Genomic DNA, 20,672 nt, shown 5'->3' with positions numbered 1-20,672 from the left:
ATGTCTGACTGACTTTCTTGGCTTTGCAAAACATGAGTATCTCTAAGTTGTGTAAACTTAATTCTTTTCAAACGTGCTCACATCTTGAAAATAATGCATCAAAAATGTGAAATAGTACAATAATCAACCAGAAAAAAATGAAGATTATGTGATTCAAGAAAAAGCATTTTGAGACAGTTTTGTTTTGTCAAATCTTATGCTGATTTTTTTTTTTTTCCAAATTTATGGAAAAGTCTGAATCAGTTTTTGTCATGCCATCTAGTGGCAGTTTTACTTACATTCATGTGTTTTAAATTCTTTGATTGACGCGTTCTCTGGAAAAGCTGCAATAAAAAGCTGTGGATTGCAGCATAAGCCAGCATTATGTACTGAGAGACATGGTTGTTAAACTGTTTCTCTTGGTACCAACTTAAATGTTAATATATTTTTCTGAGTAGAATGTCTGGAAAAAAAGCTGTATTGCCCTTTTTGTGGATTTAACTGCAGTTTGTATTTCCTGAAGATTTCTGCTCAATGTGTGTGGCTGTTTTAACAAGGACATGCTGGAGCAGGAGCCTTGGGACTTGCTGCAGGATGGACCTGGGTCAGGTGAAGGAAATGAAGCAAGGACTGTATTAACCGCAGTCTCTGTCATGTCTTTCCAGCCATGTAACTAAATGAAATTGTATTCCTATGTGAACACTGCTAAAGTGCAGAGGTCACAAATATGGCTGATTTAGTTACACAAGACTTTAGGCTTGAAGGAGCTTGCGTGCAGGCTGTCATTGGTGCCAAATAAAACTATTCAGCTTGAATTAAGTAATCTGCTTTGCTGGAGACTGAAATGAACGAGCACCTCTGGAAATTGGTTATGGCGTTTCGGCTGTATCTGTCACGGAGGTACACTAAAACTAACCCAAAGGAAGGACAAGCTCAAACAACTTTATTTCACAAAACAACCAAAACCACACAACAGAAACCAATGAGAAACAGGGGTAAACCAAAATCAATCAACACTCTGATAACATTTAACACATAACAGGTTTGAGGTCAGTCGGGGTATTGTTACTACACATCCATAGACACAAGAACGACGATCCGAAGTGCGCGCGCGTGCGTGTACACACACACGCACTTGGTTCCAGGGTCTCTCCCGCTTGTGGGTACCCAGAAGATGTAATTGCTCACCCTGCATGGGGGGGTGGGGGGGGGCGCGGGCGCGGCGTGGACCCTGTCACAGTGTCATCTGGAAGTTGCAGTGTTGGGATGAGCAGTTGAAGATGGGAACTTTACTAGGTTTTAAGCAAATGGGCAAGAATGTCCGTGGTTTTGGGCTGCTTTTGTACTCTGAGGAATGGGTAAACTTCATCAATCACTTGATTTTTTTTAAATGACATATGTTATATGCATCCCTATACATGTCTGTATATTACATAGAGCTTGAAGTCTTCAAGATGCTCTGTGTTTTATGTAACACTTCACTCAATATTTTTCTCTTCTTGAACAGGCTGAATTTACAAGTAAATTTTAACAGACTACTGGAGAAAAGTGAATGCATTCTGAGTACTTCTGAAACTTTTTACATCTTGATAGGAACATGATGAATCCCAGCACTTGATCTGGGAGGAGCTGGTCTGGGTACTTCAGTTGCGGTCTTCTCCCTTACACTCTAGGATGGTGTAATTTTTTAGCTGTAGGAGGCATGGAATGGAGTAGGAAATGGCTATGCTTCTCTTTTAGTGCCTTCATCTTTATTCTGTATACAGGGAATCTGTGAGAGTCTGTGGAGCCAAATAGAAACTTGTGTGAGACAGTTAAAATGAGAACAAGATGTCAAACTGAATGCCTTCCAATACCGGCTTTGCATGCAGTGGGAATGGGCAGGCACGGAAAACTTGAGGAAAATGAGGCTTTTTTTTTTTTTTTAGTATAGAAGGAGTCACCTTCAGCAATGTTTTTATCTCCCTTGAGGAATCTCTTGAAGAGGCCATGATTATTCCCTATGCTTTGGTATGTGGGGGAAAAAAAATACCAAGGTTGTACTTCATCTTCTAAATGTTTAGACATGCATTTGACCAGTGTGAGTAGCAGGGAACAAAATTCAGTAGGAGCCAGGCAGAGGAGGCCCTTACCTAGACAGAGTGCAAATTACTCTTCCTTTCTTCTTGTACATAGCTGCTGCTTTCGGGTTTGAAAGAGCAGGCAAGAGGTTCATGTCATAGGTATTTTTACATCTTCGTGTAGATTTCTGATTGTTACTGTTCTTTGTAAGTACCTGACAGTTAAAAGTACCTTGACTTTGCTTGTCAAGCTTATTCTCATGGGAAAAAATGGAGGTGTGCTCAAAAAGCTGTCAATTTTTTTTGTTTTGTTTATTTATTTATTTTGCTGAATTTTTACTCTTGCCTCTAGAAGTGGCTCAAGGAGGCAAACCGTCTTCAGAGAAGCACTTTGTCAGAAGACTGATGATTTCTGTCAGTGTCTGGGGTGAGACATGTAACAGGGTTTCTGTTCAGGATATTTATTCCTGTTGGTTTCTGTTCAGCTTTCCGAAACTAAGTTCAGCTCTCCTCAGATCAGGCTTCATTTCATTGGCTTCTTCTAGGCTGATTACCATATTCTTCACTGCAGGTCTTGTTCTGCCTACTGTGGTATTGTCGGCTGGTAAATTTAGCTTGGAAGGGAGCATTTGGGCAGTCTGTTAATAACATTTCTTTAAATACATTCATGTTACTCCTTGGCAGTGGCAGCTGCAGGCAATAAAGAATATGTAATTGCTGTAGTTCCAAACTGATGTAGTAGCATATTCCATATATGAAGGATGATAAAAGTCCTGTCCTTTGCAGCAGTTGTTTTTTTTTCTTCTGAACGGAAGTTTTTCCTCAGTTAAAAATACAAGTAAAGTAACATTGTCTCTGGAGGGTGGATCACAGTCACATAGTGTATTGCTGAATTTGTCCTGTGACAAACAGTATCTAATGCATCATTACGATGCTTGATTACTTATCAACTACGTTTTCTGGTGAGTGTGCTGAGAAGTGCGAAATTCATGAAGCATGGGTCTGTCTTCTGAAGTATTGCTGAATGTTAGCTTCAATCTCATGTTATCATGCTTAAGGTAAATACCACTAAACCACTAATCCTCCACCTCACTGCCAGTGAGTCTAACAGTGTTCCAAGTGTGTGCATTGTCTTAATTGAGTGGGACAGCTTTGAAGTAAGCTGCAGTTGGTGTTTTAGCAAGGCACTTAAGTTGTTTCTTTTATTAGTGTTGGTTTTGGTTTGAAAACTTTCTTTGGAAGGTTTGATGCAAGCACTGTAGTTCCGCCGTGTTACAGGAGGAGTTCCAAAACACATGCACGTTTGATTGAAACAGTTTTTTTGTTTTTTTTTTTTTTCTTTTGCAGGAAAATTTTGAAGATGCCTTTGAAAACATCCCTGTGTAAGTAGAATTATTTAAAAATGTGTATGTCTTTATTAAAACTATGTATACAGCAATGAAATACTGCATGCACACCATTCCAGGGAAGCATCATTTTATATACACTGACTACAGTCACATTTTCCACAATAGTTAAGGTCCCCAAGAGCTGGGAAATGGAAGTGTAATTAGGTTGATATATGTGATGAAGTATTTGTCAACAAATGTGGAACTTGTAAAGAATTAAAAATAGCAAATTTAGTAACTTGCAGTTACATACTGATGGCTCTAGACATTTCTGCATGGTGAAAAAATGATAGCTTTAGTGGAAGAACTTTGGATCACACATTATGCAAGACCATCCAAGATTTTCAAATGGAAATTGCTATACCTCATAATGTACTGCTGCACGGTTGTTTTTCCCTAATGAAGTGAGATATAGTCACTTCTCTGGCAATAGATTTCATGCTGAAGCAACACCTTAAACTGTGATGGAAACAGATAATGCTGTTCATAAGTGCTCTCTGTTTTTTTGTAGGATTTTATTGCATTTTTGTGCCATGAAGCACAGGAAAAGGAGACTTCTAGTGATATCCTCAGATTGCTAAAACACTTCTAGACCTAGGAGCAGTATCTTTGGACTGAATTTAATTGCCAAAATTTCCATGGCCGTGGCAAATTATGCTTTACAGATTTGCCAGACCTGTTATTTGCATCCTACCTAGAGTAGTAAGGTCTGCTCTCTATGTAAAACTGTAGTTGGAAAATTACACATACCGCTTCCTGAGACTCAGAAGGAAGGAGATAAGAATCTGATATATTTGTGTTGAGAACTTTTCATGTTGATGATTACTTTTTGTTCCTTTGACTCCCTAGCAGTTGCTGTATGATCAGATAACTTTCTCTGGCCCTTGCTTCCCTCGGGAGAGGGAAGAAAGTGACTCTGTAATATTTACTTTATGAGAATATTTGTCCAGCACTCATTCCTTTTGAGAAGGTTGTTTTGTTTTTATTGATATCTGAGTGGGGCATGGATGTTTATTATTGGCATGCAGAGCTTTGATTTGTTCTTCTTGATTCTCTCTTCTGTGCTCATAGCTGTCATATAGGGACACTTTTTATAGCAGTGTAGAAGTTAGACTGGTGTTAGTTTATTCTGGCTAGTGTTGCTGCTATCTGTAATAGCCATGATGGAGAAGAGTAAATGCAGGATGATGGAGAGAATATTACTGGGACAGAAATAGTGTTCTTGCTTAATGTATCTAGTTGAACAGTGGTCACTGGTTGCTGTACTTGTCCACTGGCCAAAAACACTACTGTGCTGTTACGTTGTTGACTGATTCTGGTATATGTATATTCTAAAACTGACTTTCCATTTGTTCAGGTTTCATGGCCTTTAGTTCAGCCTGTTTCAGTAACATAGGACCACCCACAGTTCTTGTTCGGGTGGTCCTGCACAAGCCTAGGAGAAAGCACAGTGTGAGTAACTGCGTTCCCTGAGCTCTTACTCATCCCTGCACTTGTCCTCATGACCTATTTACCTCTCTTTCACCCAGCTGCACCTGTGTCCTCCTTACTCCTGGATGGTCAACAGGTAGCTTGATTTTTCAGCAGGCCAACAAAACAGAAAATTAAGTATTATACCATAACCTTTCCCTCAGTAGGTACCCTTCAGGTATTTCTGCACTATCTAGATATTTATTTTAATTGTCTCTTGAGTCCGCTGCTTCTCTGTCAAATTTGGCTGATTGAAACTGGCCGATAGGTTAAAATATTAAGAGTATGGGGACACATGAGTGGACAGTTGGCATAACTGTGTACGTTATTTCCTTTGAAAATGAGGTTCATAGAGGTTCAGTTTTTGAGTATTTGAGCAATAAGAGGGGGATGATCTCAGCTGGAATACTTGCTGCTGATGACTTGCTCTGTTTAGATAATTAGCTACTCTGCAGTTCTGGAAATTATATGGAAATGTGTGTATTCTTTTGTATCTGGGCAGGATTCCTCACTTGATTAGACTCTCTTTTCTCAAATTCTTCAGAAGGCACAGCTATTTAAAAAAAGTGCCTAAGGAACTGAAAAAAGCCTTGGGACTTTTTGTGGACATCTTCAGTCTTATTATTAAATGATTCTGGTAGTTTGCCTGAGGGGAAGGCTTTTCCAAATCTAGTGCCATATTGATTATTCTTGACCTTTCCCTGTCTAGAAATAATGATAGTTTTTTTTCTATTAATAATACAGTAGTAAAAATTTGGAAGTGTTACTACATTGAAACAATGAATTACCAGAGGTTCAACCTTTTGGGAAGGTGTCTCTATTTCTTTGATTTTGCTATTGATAACATTAATCTTAAAATTTTCCTATGTATCAATGTTCCAATCTCTTTTATTTTGGATAAGAAAGTAGCATTGTTACAGCTCTGTGATAATATGCCTGGCATTGGTTTGAGTGGCTTATTGTAGTTTGGTTATACCCAATTGAATTTAACTAAAATAGAGGGTTTTTTTATAGAGAGCTGGGTCTATGGAGACTGTTGATGTTCACTTATGAGATCAGAGCTGGTTCAAATTCTGTTAGATCAACTTATTGGTTTAGAGAATTTGGAAAGAACGTGCAGGAACCATGTCTTCATAGTATTTCATACACCACTCTAATTCTTCATGTAAAATATGTACAGAGTATCACTGCTCTGTATATTGCTCCAGCAAATGCTAGCAAATGGTTTTGCTAATCTAACTTGGCTTGAACTGGCTTTATTCCCTAAATATTATTGCTTAACTGTAGATAGCAGGTTGTGCAGGTTAGATGTTAAAAGGGCAATGAGTTATCTTAATAGGGTAAAATCCTTCCCTAAATCTCTAGTGCTGGCTGTCGTATCTGAGGACAGGTCCAGGAGGAAATCAGTCTTTGCTCCGATTGTGTAAATGGATTAGATTCTTTATCTAGACTCTTTTGTGATCTTATACTCATGGTGGCTACTGTAGGTATACACAGCAACTCCAAAACAGTTTTTTGTAATGAGCCCAAAATACTCATTTGTAGAAGTGTGGAGGGACCATTAAATGGCGTTCCACCTGTAAATGAGGTTCTTTACACACTGGTGCTAAAGCCAAAGAAAGGCTGCTACAGTAGGTTAGTCTGCCATTTTCCTTAAAGCAAGCAGTAGGACTTTTCTCTGCCAAAGAGAGTTACTAAGTTTTCAAAGTACTGGCTTGGTGGTAACTTTTGACATAGCATCTTCAACCTTACAAAGAGGATAGGTGGGATAAAAATGAAAGTAAATTTGCCATTACTTGGTTTTGTTAACTCAAAACTGGTTTCAGATTGGCACATTCTGTTGTAAAAGGAACTGAGTAACTGGAGACAAATGGTTCTTTCAGTTTTGGAAATTCAAGCCTCTGCCAAGAAATTTTGTGGTGGTAAGCTACTTTTTATCAAATATTTCCCCATGTTTCCATTGGAGTGTCTGCTTACTTTAAGTTTTGGGCAAATCTGTTTCACAAGGTAACCTAATGCTGTTACCTGCCAAGCATCTATGGGTTCAAAAACATACATGGATGGAACAAATTTATGTGTGTTTTGTTCTTTTATTTAGTTCTTGCTAAAAATGCTTTATCAGTACCTGAATCTTATTGTGAAAAAACTATGAACTTTAATTTCAGTCTTACTGAACTCTGAGTTAATTCTCAACTTCTGTGACTTTTTTTCCCCTATATATTTCTGCTACCTTAATTTTCCCCCAAATTATTCAGAAGTTATTTTTGTGGAATGAAAAGATGCATGTTTTCTGTTGCCAGAGTATAATTTTGTGAATTATCTCTTCTTTGGTTTTACGAGAAGATGATTTGAGTTTGAGTTCTCAACAATTTTTAACCATCACCGTATTACACCTAGCATGTACTGACCTTGTCACTGGTATTTTGATTTCTGTATCTATTTTGTCCTCTGAAGTTCTCAATTTGTTAGGAACTTGTATGAATAATTTTAATTATATTTGGACTTCCTCCCATTTCATGTTACTTACTGTTCCTTAAAATGTCATCTGTATGTGACAGGAATAAGTAACCATCAAATTATTATGCTTTTCCATGGTACCGATTGACATGCAGTCTTTTTCTTTGAGGTAAAGGCAAGACGGTGTTTTCGATTACCACCCCTTATGCAAATGAATAACAACATTTTGAGTAAGGGTATTATGGTAGCTGCCTGGGAATGTTTATAGAAGACGCTTTGTAGTTGTCTTTGGGAGGAAACATAGTAGTCTGCCTGACTGCTGCAAACCGTTCATATGCAGAGGAAGTCTTCACGTCGCACTATTGGTATAGAAATTTCTGACACCAGACCCTGAGTTATGGTATCAGTGGAAAGACAGTGAGATCTCATTCAAACACATTTAAAAAATGAAATAATGAAAAGGTAGAAGCTAGAATTCAGTAGAAAAACAGACAGATGATTTTTGATGAATAACGGAATTCTTAGGATTTTCTATCATTATCAATTTCAGCAGAAAGAGGCATATTTCATTCCTATATTGTCATTCGTCTTTTGCATTTCATTTTCCTACCCAAAGCTGGATACTGTTAATCCTTGATCCTACCAAAGCAGATCTGTGTGGTATTACTGGGGTGATAGATTAAGGGCCAGAAGTGTTTAAGGAAGTTAGAGCAGGTTATCCTTGTAATCTCAGAAGTGTAGTTAAGATTTCAGTTATACCTGCACATGTGTGTGTTTTGTCAGTGAATGAAATTGAACAGCTGAGGAAATGGCCCTAAGCTCAAATTTGAATTCAGGGAGCCAAAAGCTTTTAAGAACAGTGCTTGTCTCCATAAGTTTGAATTCAAATCCCAACGTTGTCTTAAGATGATAAGAAATAGCTGTGACAATTTAAATGATCAAATTTTTATTTTCTTATGTTTTGGTCCTCAAGGTCAAGGGAAAAAAAGAAAGTCCAGTAAAGGTGATTTTTGTATCCAGTAAATAATATTTTCATAGCTACATAAATATGACACAGTAGCTACTTTATATTGTCAGTCTCAAGATTTGGAGCAGCAGTAGTGAGACAGCAGCCTAATCTCATTAATCCTTCTCTACCCCAAACAGTTCTTGGATTATAAATTGTTTAAGTTTGAGGGGTTTTGAGTGGACAATAATTATGTTATTCCTAACTCTTCCATATTTATTGCAACTACACCTTTTGTCTCTGGTGTAAGATTGCTTTGTGTCTTTGTATTTGAGTAGAAGTCTTCAGGCCGCATTGTGCAAATTTTGATATTGGTGTCTTCTGTTGACTTTGAAATGTGCAATTCTACCTGTGTCCATAGCTTCTGAGAAAGCAAGGAGGGGAAAAAACAGGAGAGGGGGAAAAACAAACAAAAAAACCCACACCAAACAAAAAAACCCCAAACAACAAACAGACCATTGCAGGGACATGTTACACAGAACCGCCTGAAACTTCGCATCTCTTCCACAGCATGCTACTCTCTTGCAAGCCTTCACTGAAAGGCTGGCACACAGAAGGATAGCACAGCCTGTTTTTCTGTGATCCAGTGTTTGCCAAAAGAAGTTTGTCCTAATTGAGCCTAAATATTTCGGTTGCTGCTTGTGGCTTGTTCTTCCATGAAAAATAAATTAACAACATGGCATAACATTTTTGGGGTAGAGGTTCATGGAGACTTCTGGAGTCTTATTAATTATTGTGCTGGAATCTCGATGGTGTGCTGGAATGCATGATCTACTGATCATGTTGTATTTTCCTCTTTTAAATTTCTTTCAGGAAATTAATGTTCATCCTGTGCTTTAATAAAGACTGCATAATGCTATTTGCAGTCATGCAACTCAAGAATTTCCTTCTCTGAATAACTTGAGAGGCTTTGAGAGGGATGTAGACTCTTAATGTTTTCAGTTGGTGTTACAATCTTTAAGTCATTAGTGCTTTAGATAAGAAAATGAGATGATGAACTCTAACTCATAGATGAAAAAAAATAAAAACTTGTAGGCTATGACTTGCTCCGATATTGAGAAGGAGGACTGTTTTTAGGGAAAAAGGATTGAAAACCAGATTTGCTGCATTCTTTATTTTAAGCTATCAAACAAACAAAAACCTCTCTGGTCTGTAATAATGTCATGTTTTGGTTGTTTTATTGGTTCTCCCCTCCCTGCCCCCAGCCCAGATGATTGAAAGTATCTCAGAGCGTTTTGGGAAACAATCTGAGTAGAAGGTGGCTTGAGTGTGTATTAGTGGTTTTTTTTCTTTAAGATGATCCACAGAAAATCTTTTGAACGTGTGCTGATATTTGCAGACAGAAAGCTTGCTTTTGTGAGTTTTGTGGAAATGTGCTCCTGAATCTCTCAGCTTTTACTGGGAAATACTTTCTGAGGCCTCGGGTGTGGACTGTCTGCAACTTCCGCTGACTTAGACAGAACATTGCATGTGCTGAGTGTGAACTGAGTCCATTTTTATGTGACTGCTCAAAATTGATTGAAAACTGGTTTACCTTTCACGTGCAATCAAGACGATAGAAATCTTGGCACTTCGACTCTTCCTGCCCCAAGTAATGTTAATATAATAAATGACAATACACATAAGCACTGCTTCCAAGTCACATGCTGGAGAACTCTGATATCTCTGAATTCCTTGGTCTTTAACACTATTAGGCGCAATTTCAGGGAGAAGGTAGAAACATCCTGATTTTAAAAGTGCTGTTGTCCATAAGTTACAGCTGTCCATCTCATCTCTGTCCTGCAAAGCCTGTCTTACCTGATCATAGCCCTTGGCTTCCTTAGGTGTTTTAGGAAATACTGTGCAACTCTTTCCTAGTATGTTGCATTCTTGTAGTTTGAAAAGTAAATTGTTTAAATAGATTGGTTTGAAGTATTACCGCTTTTATTAATTAACACCCATTGAAATGAGTCAATGCAAATCTGTAGTTTCCTGCACTGTGTTTTAAAGGCTTTCTTTGAGGCATTTTTGTGAGTAAATCTCAGTTCATGACAGTAAACATAGCTAGGAATAGGTACTATTACCCCAGGTGGTACAGTTTTAAAGAATACTTTTTGAAGGTAATGGTGGAGGACATACTTTCATCCCCTTGGTCTAATCTCTCCAGATGACATGTAGGAAAGCTCAGCACATGGGAGCTAAGCAGCAGAAAATTAAACTACCTCGGTAGCAGCTGTTTTGCTTCTGACTCCTACTTTATCCTATGGCTGCTGATATTAGTTAAGATACCTGTATATTAGCTGCCTCTCCGTGCTATTGATTTATTTTGGTCATGGGACTCTAGCTAAAGATTTGGATTTCTGGGGAAAAAGTGTCAAAGGGTTAAAAAAACAAAAGATGTTGGTTTGTTTGAGTACTGTCAAATAAGGAAAATCAAATATGAGCCAGTTAGTTTTCTTCAGTGCTGCTTGCTACCAACTCTTGTATGTTTGATCTATTTTTACTGCACTTGCATTAGTATACTTTTCCTTTTGTGTTTGACTTTAATTGCAGCATCTTCTTTTTTAATTCAGGAAATACTGAGGTAACTCCCTTTTTGCCTTTTAAATATAAATCACTTTGCCTTCCTCATGGCTCCATTTTCTCCTTGCAGTTAGGAGTGATGGATTAGAATTAGGCTGCAGCACAGATTGGGAAAATCTCCCAGCATCCTCTTCCTGCAGAGGCATCAGCTTCCAGCATTGACTGTAGCTGCTGCCACTCTCACTGACATTTCTTTTGAATTCGGCTATGGAGAGTGCCTGTGATGCCAGCTGCTGGCTTGTGAACTTTTATCCTTTTATTCTTTCTGCTTGATAACTCATTAATGAAACCTCCTGGATATTGAGAAATAAAACAGAAACAGTTTTCTCCTTATGCTTTTCTTCTGTGGTTTTTTTTTTTTGTGTGTGTGCGCTGGAAAAAGAGCAGAGTGAAAGAAGCAGCACTTATTTTTGCATAAGGACTATATTTACATACCTGAAGTTAACTGAATTAATCCTGTAAGTATATTATCTCTGCCTACTCATCCCTGAAATCGTGAATGTGGTAGTCAGATCTATGGGGTTTTATCTGTGAAAATTTACTTTGGCAGGTATGTTGAACACTTAAACTACAGAATTTTTTTTTTTTAGATGATTTCCTTGAGGAGGAGGGAAAAATGACGCCTTCACAATGGGTTTATGAAATAATTGTTTTTCCTCTGCACTTTGCAGTAGTGAACAATGCTTTTAGAGAGCAGAAGCCTCTCTGCTGATGTCAGTGCTTAATCAGCTCGGATGCTGTAGGTTGTAGAACACTGCAAGGTGTGTATTTTGGGATGCCGTTCTTTAAAATGTGGGAATTTAAGGACAGTATCAGACCTGTAGGTATTTTCTCCATTTATAGAGTATGTCTTCTACTCTTGGTAGCTGTGCTGATTTAACCATTCAAGGTTATATAATTTTTTACTTAAATAATTTATTTCATATTCCATGTTTCTGTGATTTCCAAGTACTAAATGTTAAGTATAATACAGTGTGCTTTTAGAGATATTAGTAATTTAAGGTCTCCAACATTAGCTATAAGTTCACTATGTAATAAATTCCAGTAAATTGGTTTGAAGTTTAGGAGGAGTGTCTTACTAGGATCACACTGTCCTAACTGTCTGTTTGGATCTGAGCCAATATTTGCGTGACGCAGTGTTAGTCCCATAAACATCTGGCCTTATCTGGTGTCCTACTTGCTGCGTGATTTATTTCTTGTTTTTTCCATAGCAAGATAAGTGGAATTTTTATTTGTTTTGTGTAAAACTGTCGGTAAGCTGTCATTATTGTTTATGTATGCTAGCTCTTTCAGGAGGATCTTTTTTAACCTATTTTCTTGTCAGCACGTCTTATTTAGACCTACTTTCTAAGGGAAACATTGAACAGATTAATTTTTTTTTCTGAACCTCTGTTTATTTACATACTGTATATTAAGTTTTGGCAGTATCACTCTCTGGCATATTCAGGTGCTCATTTTGCTACACAATATTGCCTGTATTGACCTCAGCTGGATTATTTGATATAAACTATTAGTCTGATAAGGGGTATTCAAACATAGTATAGTCTCAGTTTACTTGCAAAGATCTCATGTTAAAACATACTTCTGAAAATACTGTTGCAGCACTGAGTTCTATTAATAAATCTGATAACAACCTTTTATAGTGCTGTGTATTTCCATTAGTGTCCAGCAGAACAGTATAAAGCAGATTTTTCTCCTACCTGCAAACAGACACTGACACTGCTTTGTTTTTTCTTTCCCCTCTGTCAGACTGTGGTCACTTCTCAATGCTAGTGATCCATTTGTTTTGCTGATTCTTTTTAGGATTACATATATTTTGCAGTGCTGTGTCAAATTCATGCTGGAGTAGCTTGATATGCTTGAATAGGATTATTTCACAATCATTTTGGTGATCAGATAAAAACTGTACCTGCATATTCAGGTGGGTAAATAGTAACCCAGGTAGTTGCCATGTGTCTTGCTCCCACAATATGGCTGATTCATTATGGAAAATTTGCTTCTTGCTTACTGTGCATGTGCAGTGCAATTCAGCGTTGAACTTAAAGAACTTGGTTTCAGATAAAGCTGCTGATGTTTCTTTTTCCCCTCAGGCTGTAAAAACACCTGCCTTGCAATAAATTGATTATTGGCTTCCTGAATCTGATTAATGGTCAGTTCAATACTGAAATATTTGTGAATGTTCATGTTTCTTTCCTTAAAAAAAAAAAAAAAGTGGCTAGAAATGTAGCCTGTCCCTCTGTGTTTTTCAGATGGGCAGACTGTGATGTTGGCAATGGTGGGTGCTGGTCAGCCAGTACGATGAGTTCAGTCTTGGCACTATTTCCTGTGGCACCTGAGACTCAAGCAGATCAACTTTGCCTTGGTTTTCTTCCTTTGTGCTTATTCTGTTGCTTTGTTACATCTGTAGAGTAGTAATAATATGTGAGGATACAGCAATCTGCGCTTTCTTGTGGTTTTCAGATACTGCGTTGATAATAAATATATAGATAAGCAAATTCCATGTTTTCAATAAGGAAGACCATCGGAATGTTCCTTTAACTCATCACCCCTCCCTGCCCCCTCAGTCATGGACATAAAGTAAATGTTTGGAAGCAAAACCTTTTGATCACTTTCTCATGTTCCATTACCAGATTCTCATGAAGCAGCACTGTAGGCGCTGGGCTGCTTTCTAACCAGAGCAAAAACAGTCCTGTGCATGCCCCCAAAGTTCGAGATCACAAGTAAGACTCACATGCAGAATGTAAAGCAAAGTAGCATTATCAGTCTCCTGACAGGTGGTGGCCTGACATTTGAAGTTTAAGGTCAGATGAGACTTTTAAGAAGGAATTTTTGTTTGTATATAAAATTTTTGGTGTGTTTGAGGTTTTTTTAATGTATTTCATTCATAAGACAGTATTACAAATATTTCTATTGCTGTGAGCAGTAGTAATTCCTAAAATAAAACAGTTGTCTCCTGTAGCTAAATATGTATCTGTGAAGCTTAGAAAAGCTAAAATTAGAACTTGCTTTTCTAAAAAGGAAGAGAGGGCCAACACCCCTCCTAAAATGCCAGCAGCTCCCCCTCGCCCCCAGCTTCTGATCTGTGAGGAACAGAGCTTTATCTGCCTTCCGTCTGCCTCTGCGTTAGATCACGTGTCTGGTAAGGTATAATGATTGATCAATTAAAATGCTCTCTCAGTGAAATTCCAGTAGTCTATGAAAAGCTGTCGGTTACAACTTTTTTTGACAGTGCTGAGGTAGAGATAAAAACTGTGAAGTCATTCTCAGCTCCTTTTCATGCATATCATTTTAATAATTGTTAATTTTAAACCGGGGCGACTGCCTCTTTTTCCTCACTTAGTTACCTCTTCCCTTCTTACTGTCTCTGTTTTTCTGAGAGCTCCAGCTCCTTTTCTATAGCTGTTCCTTTTCAAAAATACAGTTTTCGATGCTTTCTCTTTATTATGTATACTAGTGTATAATATCAGCTAGCTACTGTTTCTTCTTTTCACTCTGCATCAGCATTTCTGCCACAGCTGTAAGACAAGGGAGAAGAAAGTATTTAATTAAAAAAAAAAAAAAAAGCAAACCCAACAATAAACAAAACCCTCCGAAACAACCAAACAAAAAGGCCAATACTGTTAAAGAAAAGGAAGATGTCCTAGTGGTGAGATTGCTTGATCGTGCAAAGGATAGTATGGGCAGATCCCTTGGTATTGCAACAGCAATCCAGGGATTCACTGATACAGATTTACAAATAACTGGATAAATGCCACTATCTTGTAGCCAGGTAGCATTGGGGAGGAAGGTGCAACCTTACTGAGCTGAATTACCTCATAGCGTGGCGTTTCCATCCTCTGCTGTTACCAGTTCTGTGGGTGGATGGGCGTCTCCAAATTCAAGTGAAAGCTGGTAGCCAGGAAGGGCTTGGGTAAGAACAATGCGTTTTGCCTCTGGCTGCTATAGAATATGATTTTAAATACAGTGTGCAAGAAAGTCTCGAGGGACAAAGAAGTGAAAATAAGTGTGTTACCCTAACAGTTTTGCCAAAATACCAGGCTGTGTAAGCTAATATCACTTAAACTAAATGACCATTGTTGGGGGGGGGTGGGTGGGGGTATCCTGTGTTTTCAGGTGGGTTTTTTTTTGATTCATTTTGTTTTTAAAGAACTGCCTGTTGTTGAACAGATCATAATATAGTAAGCTTTTAGAGTAATTTCTGCCAGTTTGCAAATTTGGCTACCACAGCACTGGATAGTTTTGCTGCCAGTTGGGTTTCCTTAAATGAATGTTTAGCATGCAGACTACAACATGCGTTGGTGAAGTTCTGAAACAGCGAATATGCTACACCTTCAAAGGAATAAAGTCTGTCTTGCATCAGGATGACATTTTTTTCAATGCTTCCCATAAGCTGATAACACTTCCATGGAATATGTAAACTACACAATTTAACTTACCTAAAATTCATGCTTCTCATAAAAAGGGATGTGTGTTAGCATCTGCTGCACTGATCAGATAGCTGTAGTTTGTAGACTTCCTGTATTAAGGATAATAGCCTAGATAAGAAGTGATTTATGTAAGTTGGAAATAATTGCAAACTTCTAGCCTTATCGCTTAAGATTTTTCTGTTGTGATTATAAGTGACGTTGAAGTCTGGGTTTGGGAAGAAATGGTAAAAAAGTTTGCAAGAAGTTTTCTGTTTATGACAGAAAAAACTGTTGATCACATGGTGTTATATCTTTCCCTGATTATTTTTAAACTAACATATTGGGTTAAGAATCCTTTTTGTTCTTCAACTGGAAGTGATTGGCAATTTAAAAATACTGTGATCCCTTTAATGTAAAGGATTTAACATGCTTTAATTTGTTAACTGCAAGAAACACCTAAATGTGGGAAAGGTTACTCAATTTGATTCCACCTTTCTGAATTGTTCTCCAGATGGGAGGAATGCATAGCATGCATACAGATGGAAGAAGAAAATCCACCCTCATGGAGGCTTGCCTGGTGCACCTTGGCTTTTTCAGAGCCTGAGTCCTGTACCTAGCCAGCAAGATACTGAAATACATGTGCCAGCACTAGCGTAGTGTCGGGGTGAGAGGGGTGTGCAGTTTCTTACTCAGGGCAGTAGTTCTCAGGGAGAATGGTACATGTTCTGCTTTCATGAGGGTTCCTTAGATTCAAACGATGCAGAAATTGTTCCTGAGCGTGGTGCATCTCTGCTTATACTTATTTTAAAACAAACCAAAACCAAACCACACAGAAGTCTCACACCTGTGAGTTCTAGTAGTCCCTTGTAATAACAAGAAAATCCAGCGTAACTAGAAAGCTATTCTCTTTGCTTTTATGAACTTTTCGTAATATTCACTGTATGTAAGTCTGTGGATTGTACTACCAAGGACCACGTAAGCCTTCAGCCAGTCTTTACTGAACTATCTTGCACATAAAATGTAGACCTAAGAGAATATCTCGGTAGGATTTGGCAATGAGCCTATTTTATGCTAGCCTTCGCTTCATGTCATGGAACTATTGGTGGGTATTTGTAATGAGGAGTGGTGCCACCTCCTGCTCTGCGGTAGGTAGGTAGTACTCCTACAAAGCATCTCACTGTTTTTCTGATGAGATTTATATTTGTGTTGCAACTTGGTGTCTGTGCAAAATGGTAGCAAATAACATTGTCCCTTAGGAAATGATCCAGGCTAGATTTTGGCACACCATTAGCCAGAAGAGTGAAGTAATACTGTTGGCTCATATATGAGTGATGGATGAAAGGGATAAGATGAAAAAGATTTTTCTTTTCAAATGGCTAACTTAATGGTGAGGAGTACTGTGCTTTCAAAACATGAAGAAAATTATTTGAAGAGATATTTCCAGGTAGTAGAACTAATAGCTGAGTTTTCTGTATGCTTGCTCAGATATGATGGATACACATGGATGTGTCTTACTGTTAATGTGAAAGCAATTCCAACTGGAAGTTCCAAATCTTTGCAGTTGCTAGCTGTGCATATAAAAAGAAGGCCAAATGCAATCATACAATAGATTTTTCAAGGACATAAACATTCAAAAATGTTAATAAGGAGATGAGCAATCCTGGAAACATTTCACAGAGATAGGAGACCACCATCTCTTTGGAGGAACATGAAATAGGTACTAAGAATCAAAGTTCAGTGATGTTTCCTTAAACAGGCAAGGTAGGGATGTTTCTTGTCTGTTAACCATGGACAGAGACACTAGTTTGCTTTTTCTGCTTAAAGCTTACTGGAATAATCTGACATCGTACAGAGGCAAGGTGTTGAATTGCAAGACGAATTGGCATAGATTGGTGAAGGATAAAATAATTGAAGCAAATAAGAATTCTGGGGTTTGTGTTGTTATTTTATAAGGCTAGGCAGAAAGAGAGTGTCTCTATCATAGTAAAGGGTGACTGTGTTTTCCCTTCACTGAGACTGAAGAGAGAGGAGGAGGAGTAGACTACTACAGGACTTCCTATGCTTGAACAGAAAATGACTGGCAGGGATCAAGAGCTAAGAACCTGTTCATTACCATTTTCCTCATTCTTAAAGCATGACTGTTGAATATTGCAGAATTAAGAATGGAAGTATCCTTGTTCTAGCGACACACTGCTAATCTGAGGCGTAGTTCAAAATTTAAAACACAGCAAAAAGAAGGATGCCAGGGACAGAAAGTGTTTGTGCTGCAGTAACACAAAGTGTCTGGGTCATTTGAGTCTAACAAGTGATTGGTGATGTGGTGGCAGTTTTTAAATGTTTTGGATCTTTGCTAAATAGTAAGACCAGCCAAGAGGACATCAAGCACATTTTGGCGTACATTTGGCGTAAAGCCGTGCAAGACATGGGCATGAAGTGATGATTTAATGATAGCTCTGTGAGTTGTAAACCGTGGCCTTTGATACTGTAGTTTGAGTACAGCTTTTGATCTTGGCTGGGTGAAAGTCTTCCAGCGAGACAGTGGGTTCCAGCCCCCACAGGACTCTGTTGCAGGCTTGAGTTTATTTTATACTAAGCGTGCATGGCTGTACACATCAGCACAGACCTCAGTGCCACATCTGTGGAAGAAGCACAGTGTGCCTGCACAGTAGTCCCCTCAATAAGGGAGGGAGGGGAAGAGGGATCTCGTCCGCTAAAAAGCATCAGAATCACCACTGTTCTTGGACATTACAAAGGACCAATACACTTGAAGTAGAGCAGCGTTCAAAAATACTGAGCCTCCTAGCCAAGAAAATGGAGCTATTGAGTAGATTCTGGTGAGGATCAGCTGTTCTTTACTGTTAAGAAGTCATATCCTGGCTATTTAAGACACATGACAAGATAGTTACTCTTTTTGACATGGTAGAACATAAACAGTTAAATATTGAGTTTTCTAGTTAAAGATATTCATTACCACAAAGGGAAAGATCTACTTCAGAAAGTATAGAGACGTTCTGAATAGCGACAGCGAGTATCAGATTTTGATGTTGTATTAGGACTATTTGACTTACGATCTTCCTGCAGAGAGCAAGAACCTTCTGAGAACAGGACATTTTAATGCTGTTTTGCCATCATTAACTTGGCAGTAAATGCTCTAGCAGATGCCTGCATCTGTTACTCAAGAAGAGTGGTGCAGATGGTAGTTTCTTTTTGCCCTACCTGTTGATACTGGTTGACACCCAGAATGATTTTCATTTGAGTTTAAGCAAACAAATGCCTCTAAAAGATTCTTCTTCTGATGAAGCTTCTGTAAGTGTTAAGGTTTGCTAAAGTTATTATTTCCTGGGAAGTGTTCTCTTAGATGTAATGCATCTTGGTTTTTTGATCCGTATCATCAAAATAGCATCCTCTCTATATACCCCCCAGTTTTTAGAAGCCCTTATTTTCATTCCTTTTGTTTGTGTCAGATATGCATCTGAATGTGGGTATCTTAAAACTAAATTGTTATTGCTAGTTTCACAATTTTGTGTTTGTTTTTTTTTCCCTTGAGAAGTTTTGCTTTGCTCCCACTAATAACTTCAAATATTTTCAGTAACTGTAGCCCAGTGAGACTTTTGTTAGTGAGAACAGTAGCTGTACAAAACCAAGTCACTAGCAATTAAATGTTGTTTATCAGATGAGGCTGATTATTTTGGCTGTGTTGAAAAAGAGCCAACAAACAGTTTCAGAAATTCAAAAACTAAATTCTGCAATCTCTATTCATACAAAGTACTGCTTGCACATTTAAGTCCAGCTAATGTTAATAAAGTGATGTGGAACTCAGTCCTAAATATATGATTTAAAATGTGGAAAATATAGTTAGATTAAAGCTAAACTTTCCTGCAATTATCCTATTTCTAGCTCCTGAATCCCCTTTCAAGAGAAGAGTTGGTAGATCATTGCACCAGGGGCAATTGTATTAAAAGCTGACTAAGTCTTCTGCTTATACAAAGACAGCAGCATGTGCCAAGTTGATATTTCACCTTGGCTATATAACTGACTTTCAGGAATGCTCTTACACTGAGCCCTGGTGTGGACAGATAGGTGTTATTGCCTAACTCATTACATGTGTAAATAACTTTTTTTCAAATAATAGAGCAATGACTTTTCATTTGTTTCGGGCTAGTAGTTATGCTCCCTTTTTAATTAATCTACAGGGAAAAAAAGGGAAGTGGCTTAATAAGCTGTAAACTGTTTTGATATTTTAAATTACTTACGCTCTTGCTTTGTGTATATCCTGGGGAGTGTCATCCTAATAGTGAATATTCCAGTACATCTCAGGGTTTTCAAGTCAGTATTCTTACTCTTTGTTTCTATCACAGCTCCAAGTAGTTGTTTGGAAGAACCTACTTAAAGCTGCTAATAACTTCCTTATGAACATTGTGTCCCCATTGTATTGGAACAGTTTCACGAGTAGCTCAGCACCAAGCCCAAGATACTTAAGCTATTGCTGGGGTTCAAAATGTTTTTTCTTTTTTCATAAAAGAAGTTTGAAATAGTAGGGAAAAGATAACTTTAAAAAATGCGATGTGTTGGGAAAAGGTATCCTTAAAGTACCTAGGCAGTAACGGAGTGGTGTTTTATTCTCCTTGTAATGTGACATTGTTATCTTTGTGTAACACCTGATATAGCACACTTTTCTCTTCCTTTTTTGATTTAGAAGTGACCTTATGTTCACTGGGTGTAAAATCCATAGTAATTTCACTGAAGTAGTGTTAATTTAGTCTACTCCAGATAAATTAAAGCATATGCTCATCTGAGGTGATAAAATGTGTTAAGTTTCTGTCAATTCTAGGAAATTGTATGTGGAGGTAGGAGAAAAAAAAGTTTGCCAAAATAAGACTCAGTCAGAAGGAGAAGAATATGAATCAAAGAGAGTGTGAGTCAGCGTTGCTCACTGAACTAACTGTTCATCAGTCTGCTAACTTGCTGTAGAAATTGTTTTGTGGTGTTTTGGGAGGAGAGGAGGAAATATGTTTTTTCTGAGCCTCTTCAAAGAAATATTCCTTGTCTGCCAGCAAAGATAGCCAAGTTGCTTCTGAGTCAGTATGCTCCTTTCTTCTGACTGTTCTGGTATCAAGTTATGAATCTGAGTTGGAGTGATTCCTTCTGGTTATGTTCTTCAGCTGCAGGATGTAGGAAAACAATAGATATGTGAAGAGTAATTAAACAGTAGTGAGACTCTTTAGTAGAGGATATGATTCATTTATCAGAAATAAGAGAAAACAGGCTTCCCAAGTTTTATGTCTGAAGTGGCATAATAATTTCATAAGTTTGCTTGATGTAAGGAACAGTAAATGTGTTGACA

The 20,672-nt window shown here is 38.0% G+C and overlaps 1 protein-coding gene across 1 annotated transcript in view; it reads left to right on the top strand.

Moving 5' to 3' along the window:
* Nucleotides 1-20,672, top strand: part of TTC39B (tetratricopeptide repeat domain 39B) — a 76,728-nt gene that overhangs the window by 20,586 nt on the left and 35,470 nt on the right. Inside the window, exon 2 of the mRNA XM_082336595.1 lies at nucleotides 3,387-3,421. Coding sequence (XP_082192721.1) covers nucleotides 3,387-3,421 — 35 coding nt within the window. The remainder of the gene's footprint in view (nucleotides 1-3,386; nucleotides 3,422-20,672) is intronic.

Source organism: Platalea leucorodia, assembly GCF_965183815.1.
Source record: "Platalea leucorodia genome assembly, chromosome: Z".
NCBI lineage: Eukaryota > Metazoa > Chordata > Aves > Pelecaniformes > Threskiornithidae > Platalea > Platalea leucorodia.
This window is presented reverse-complemented; position numbering and strand designations above follow the sequence as displayed.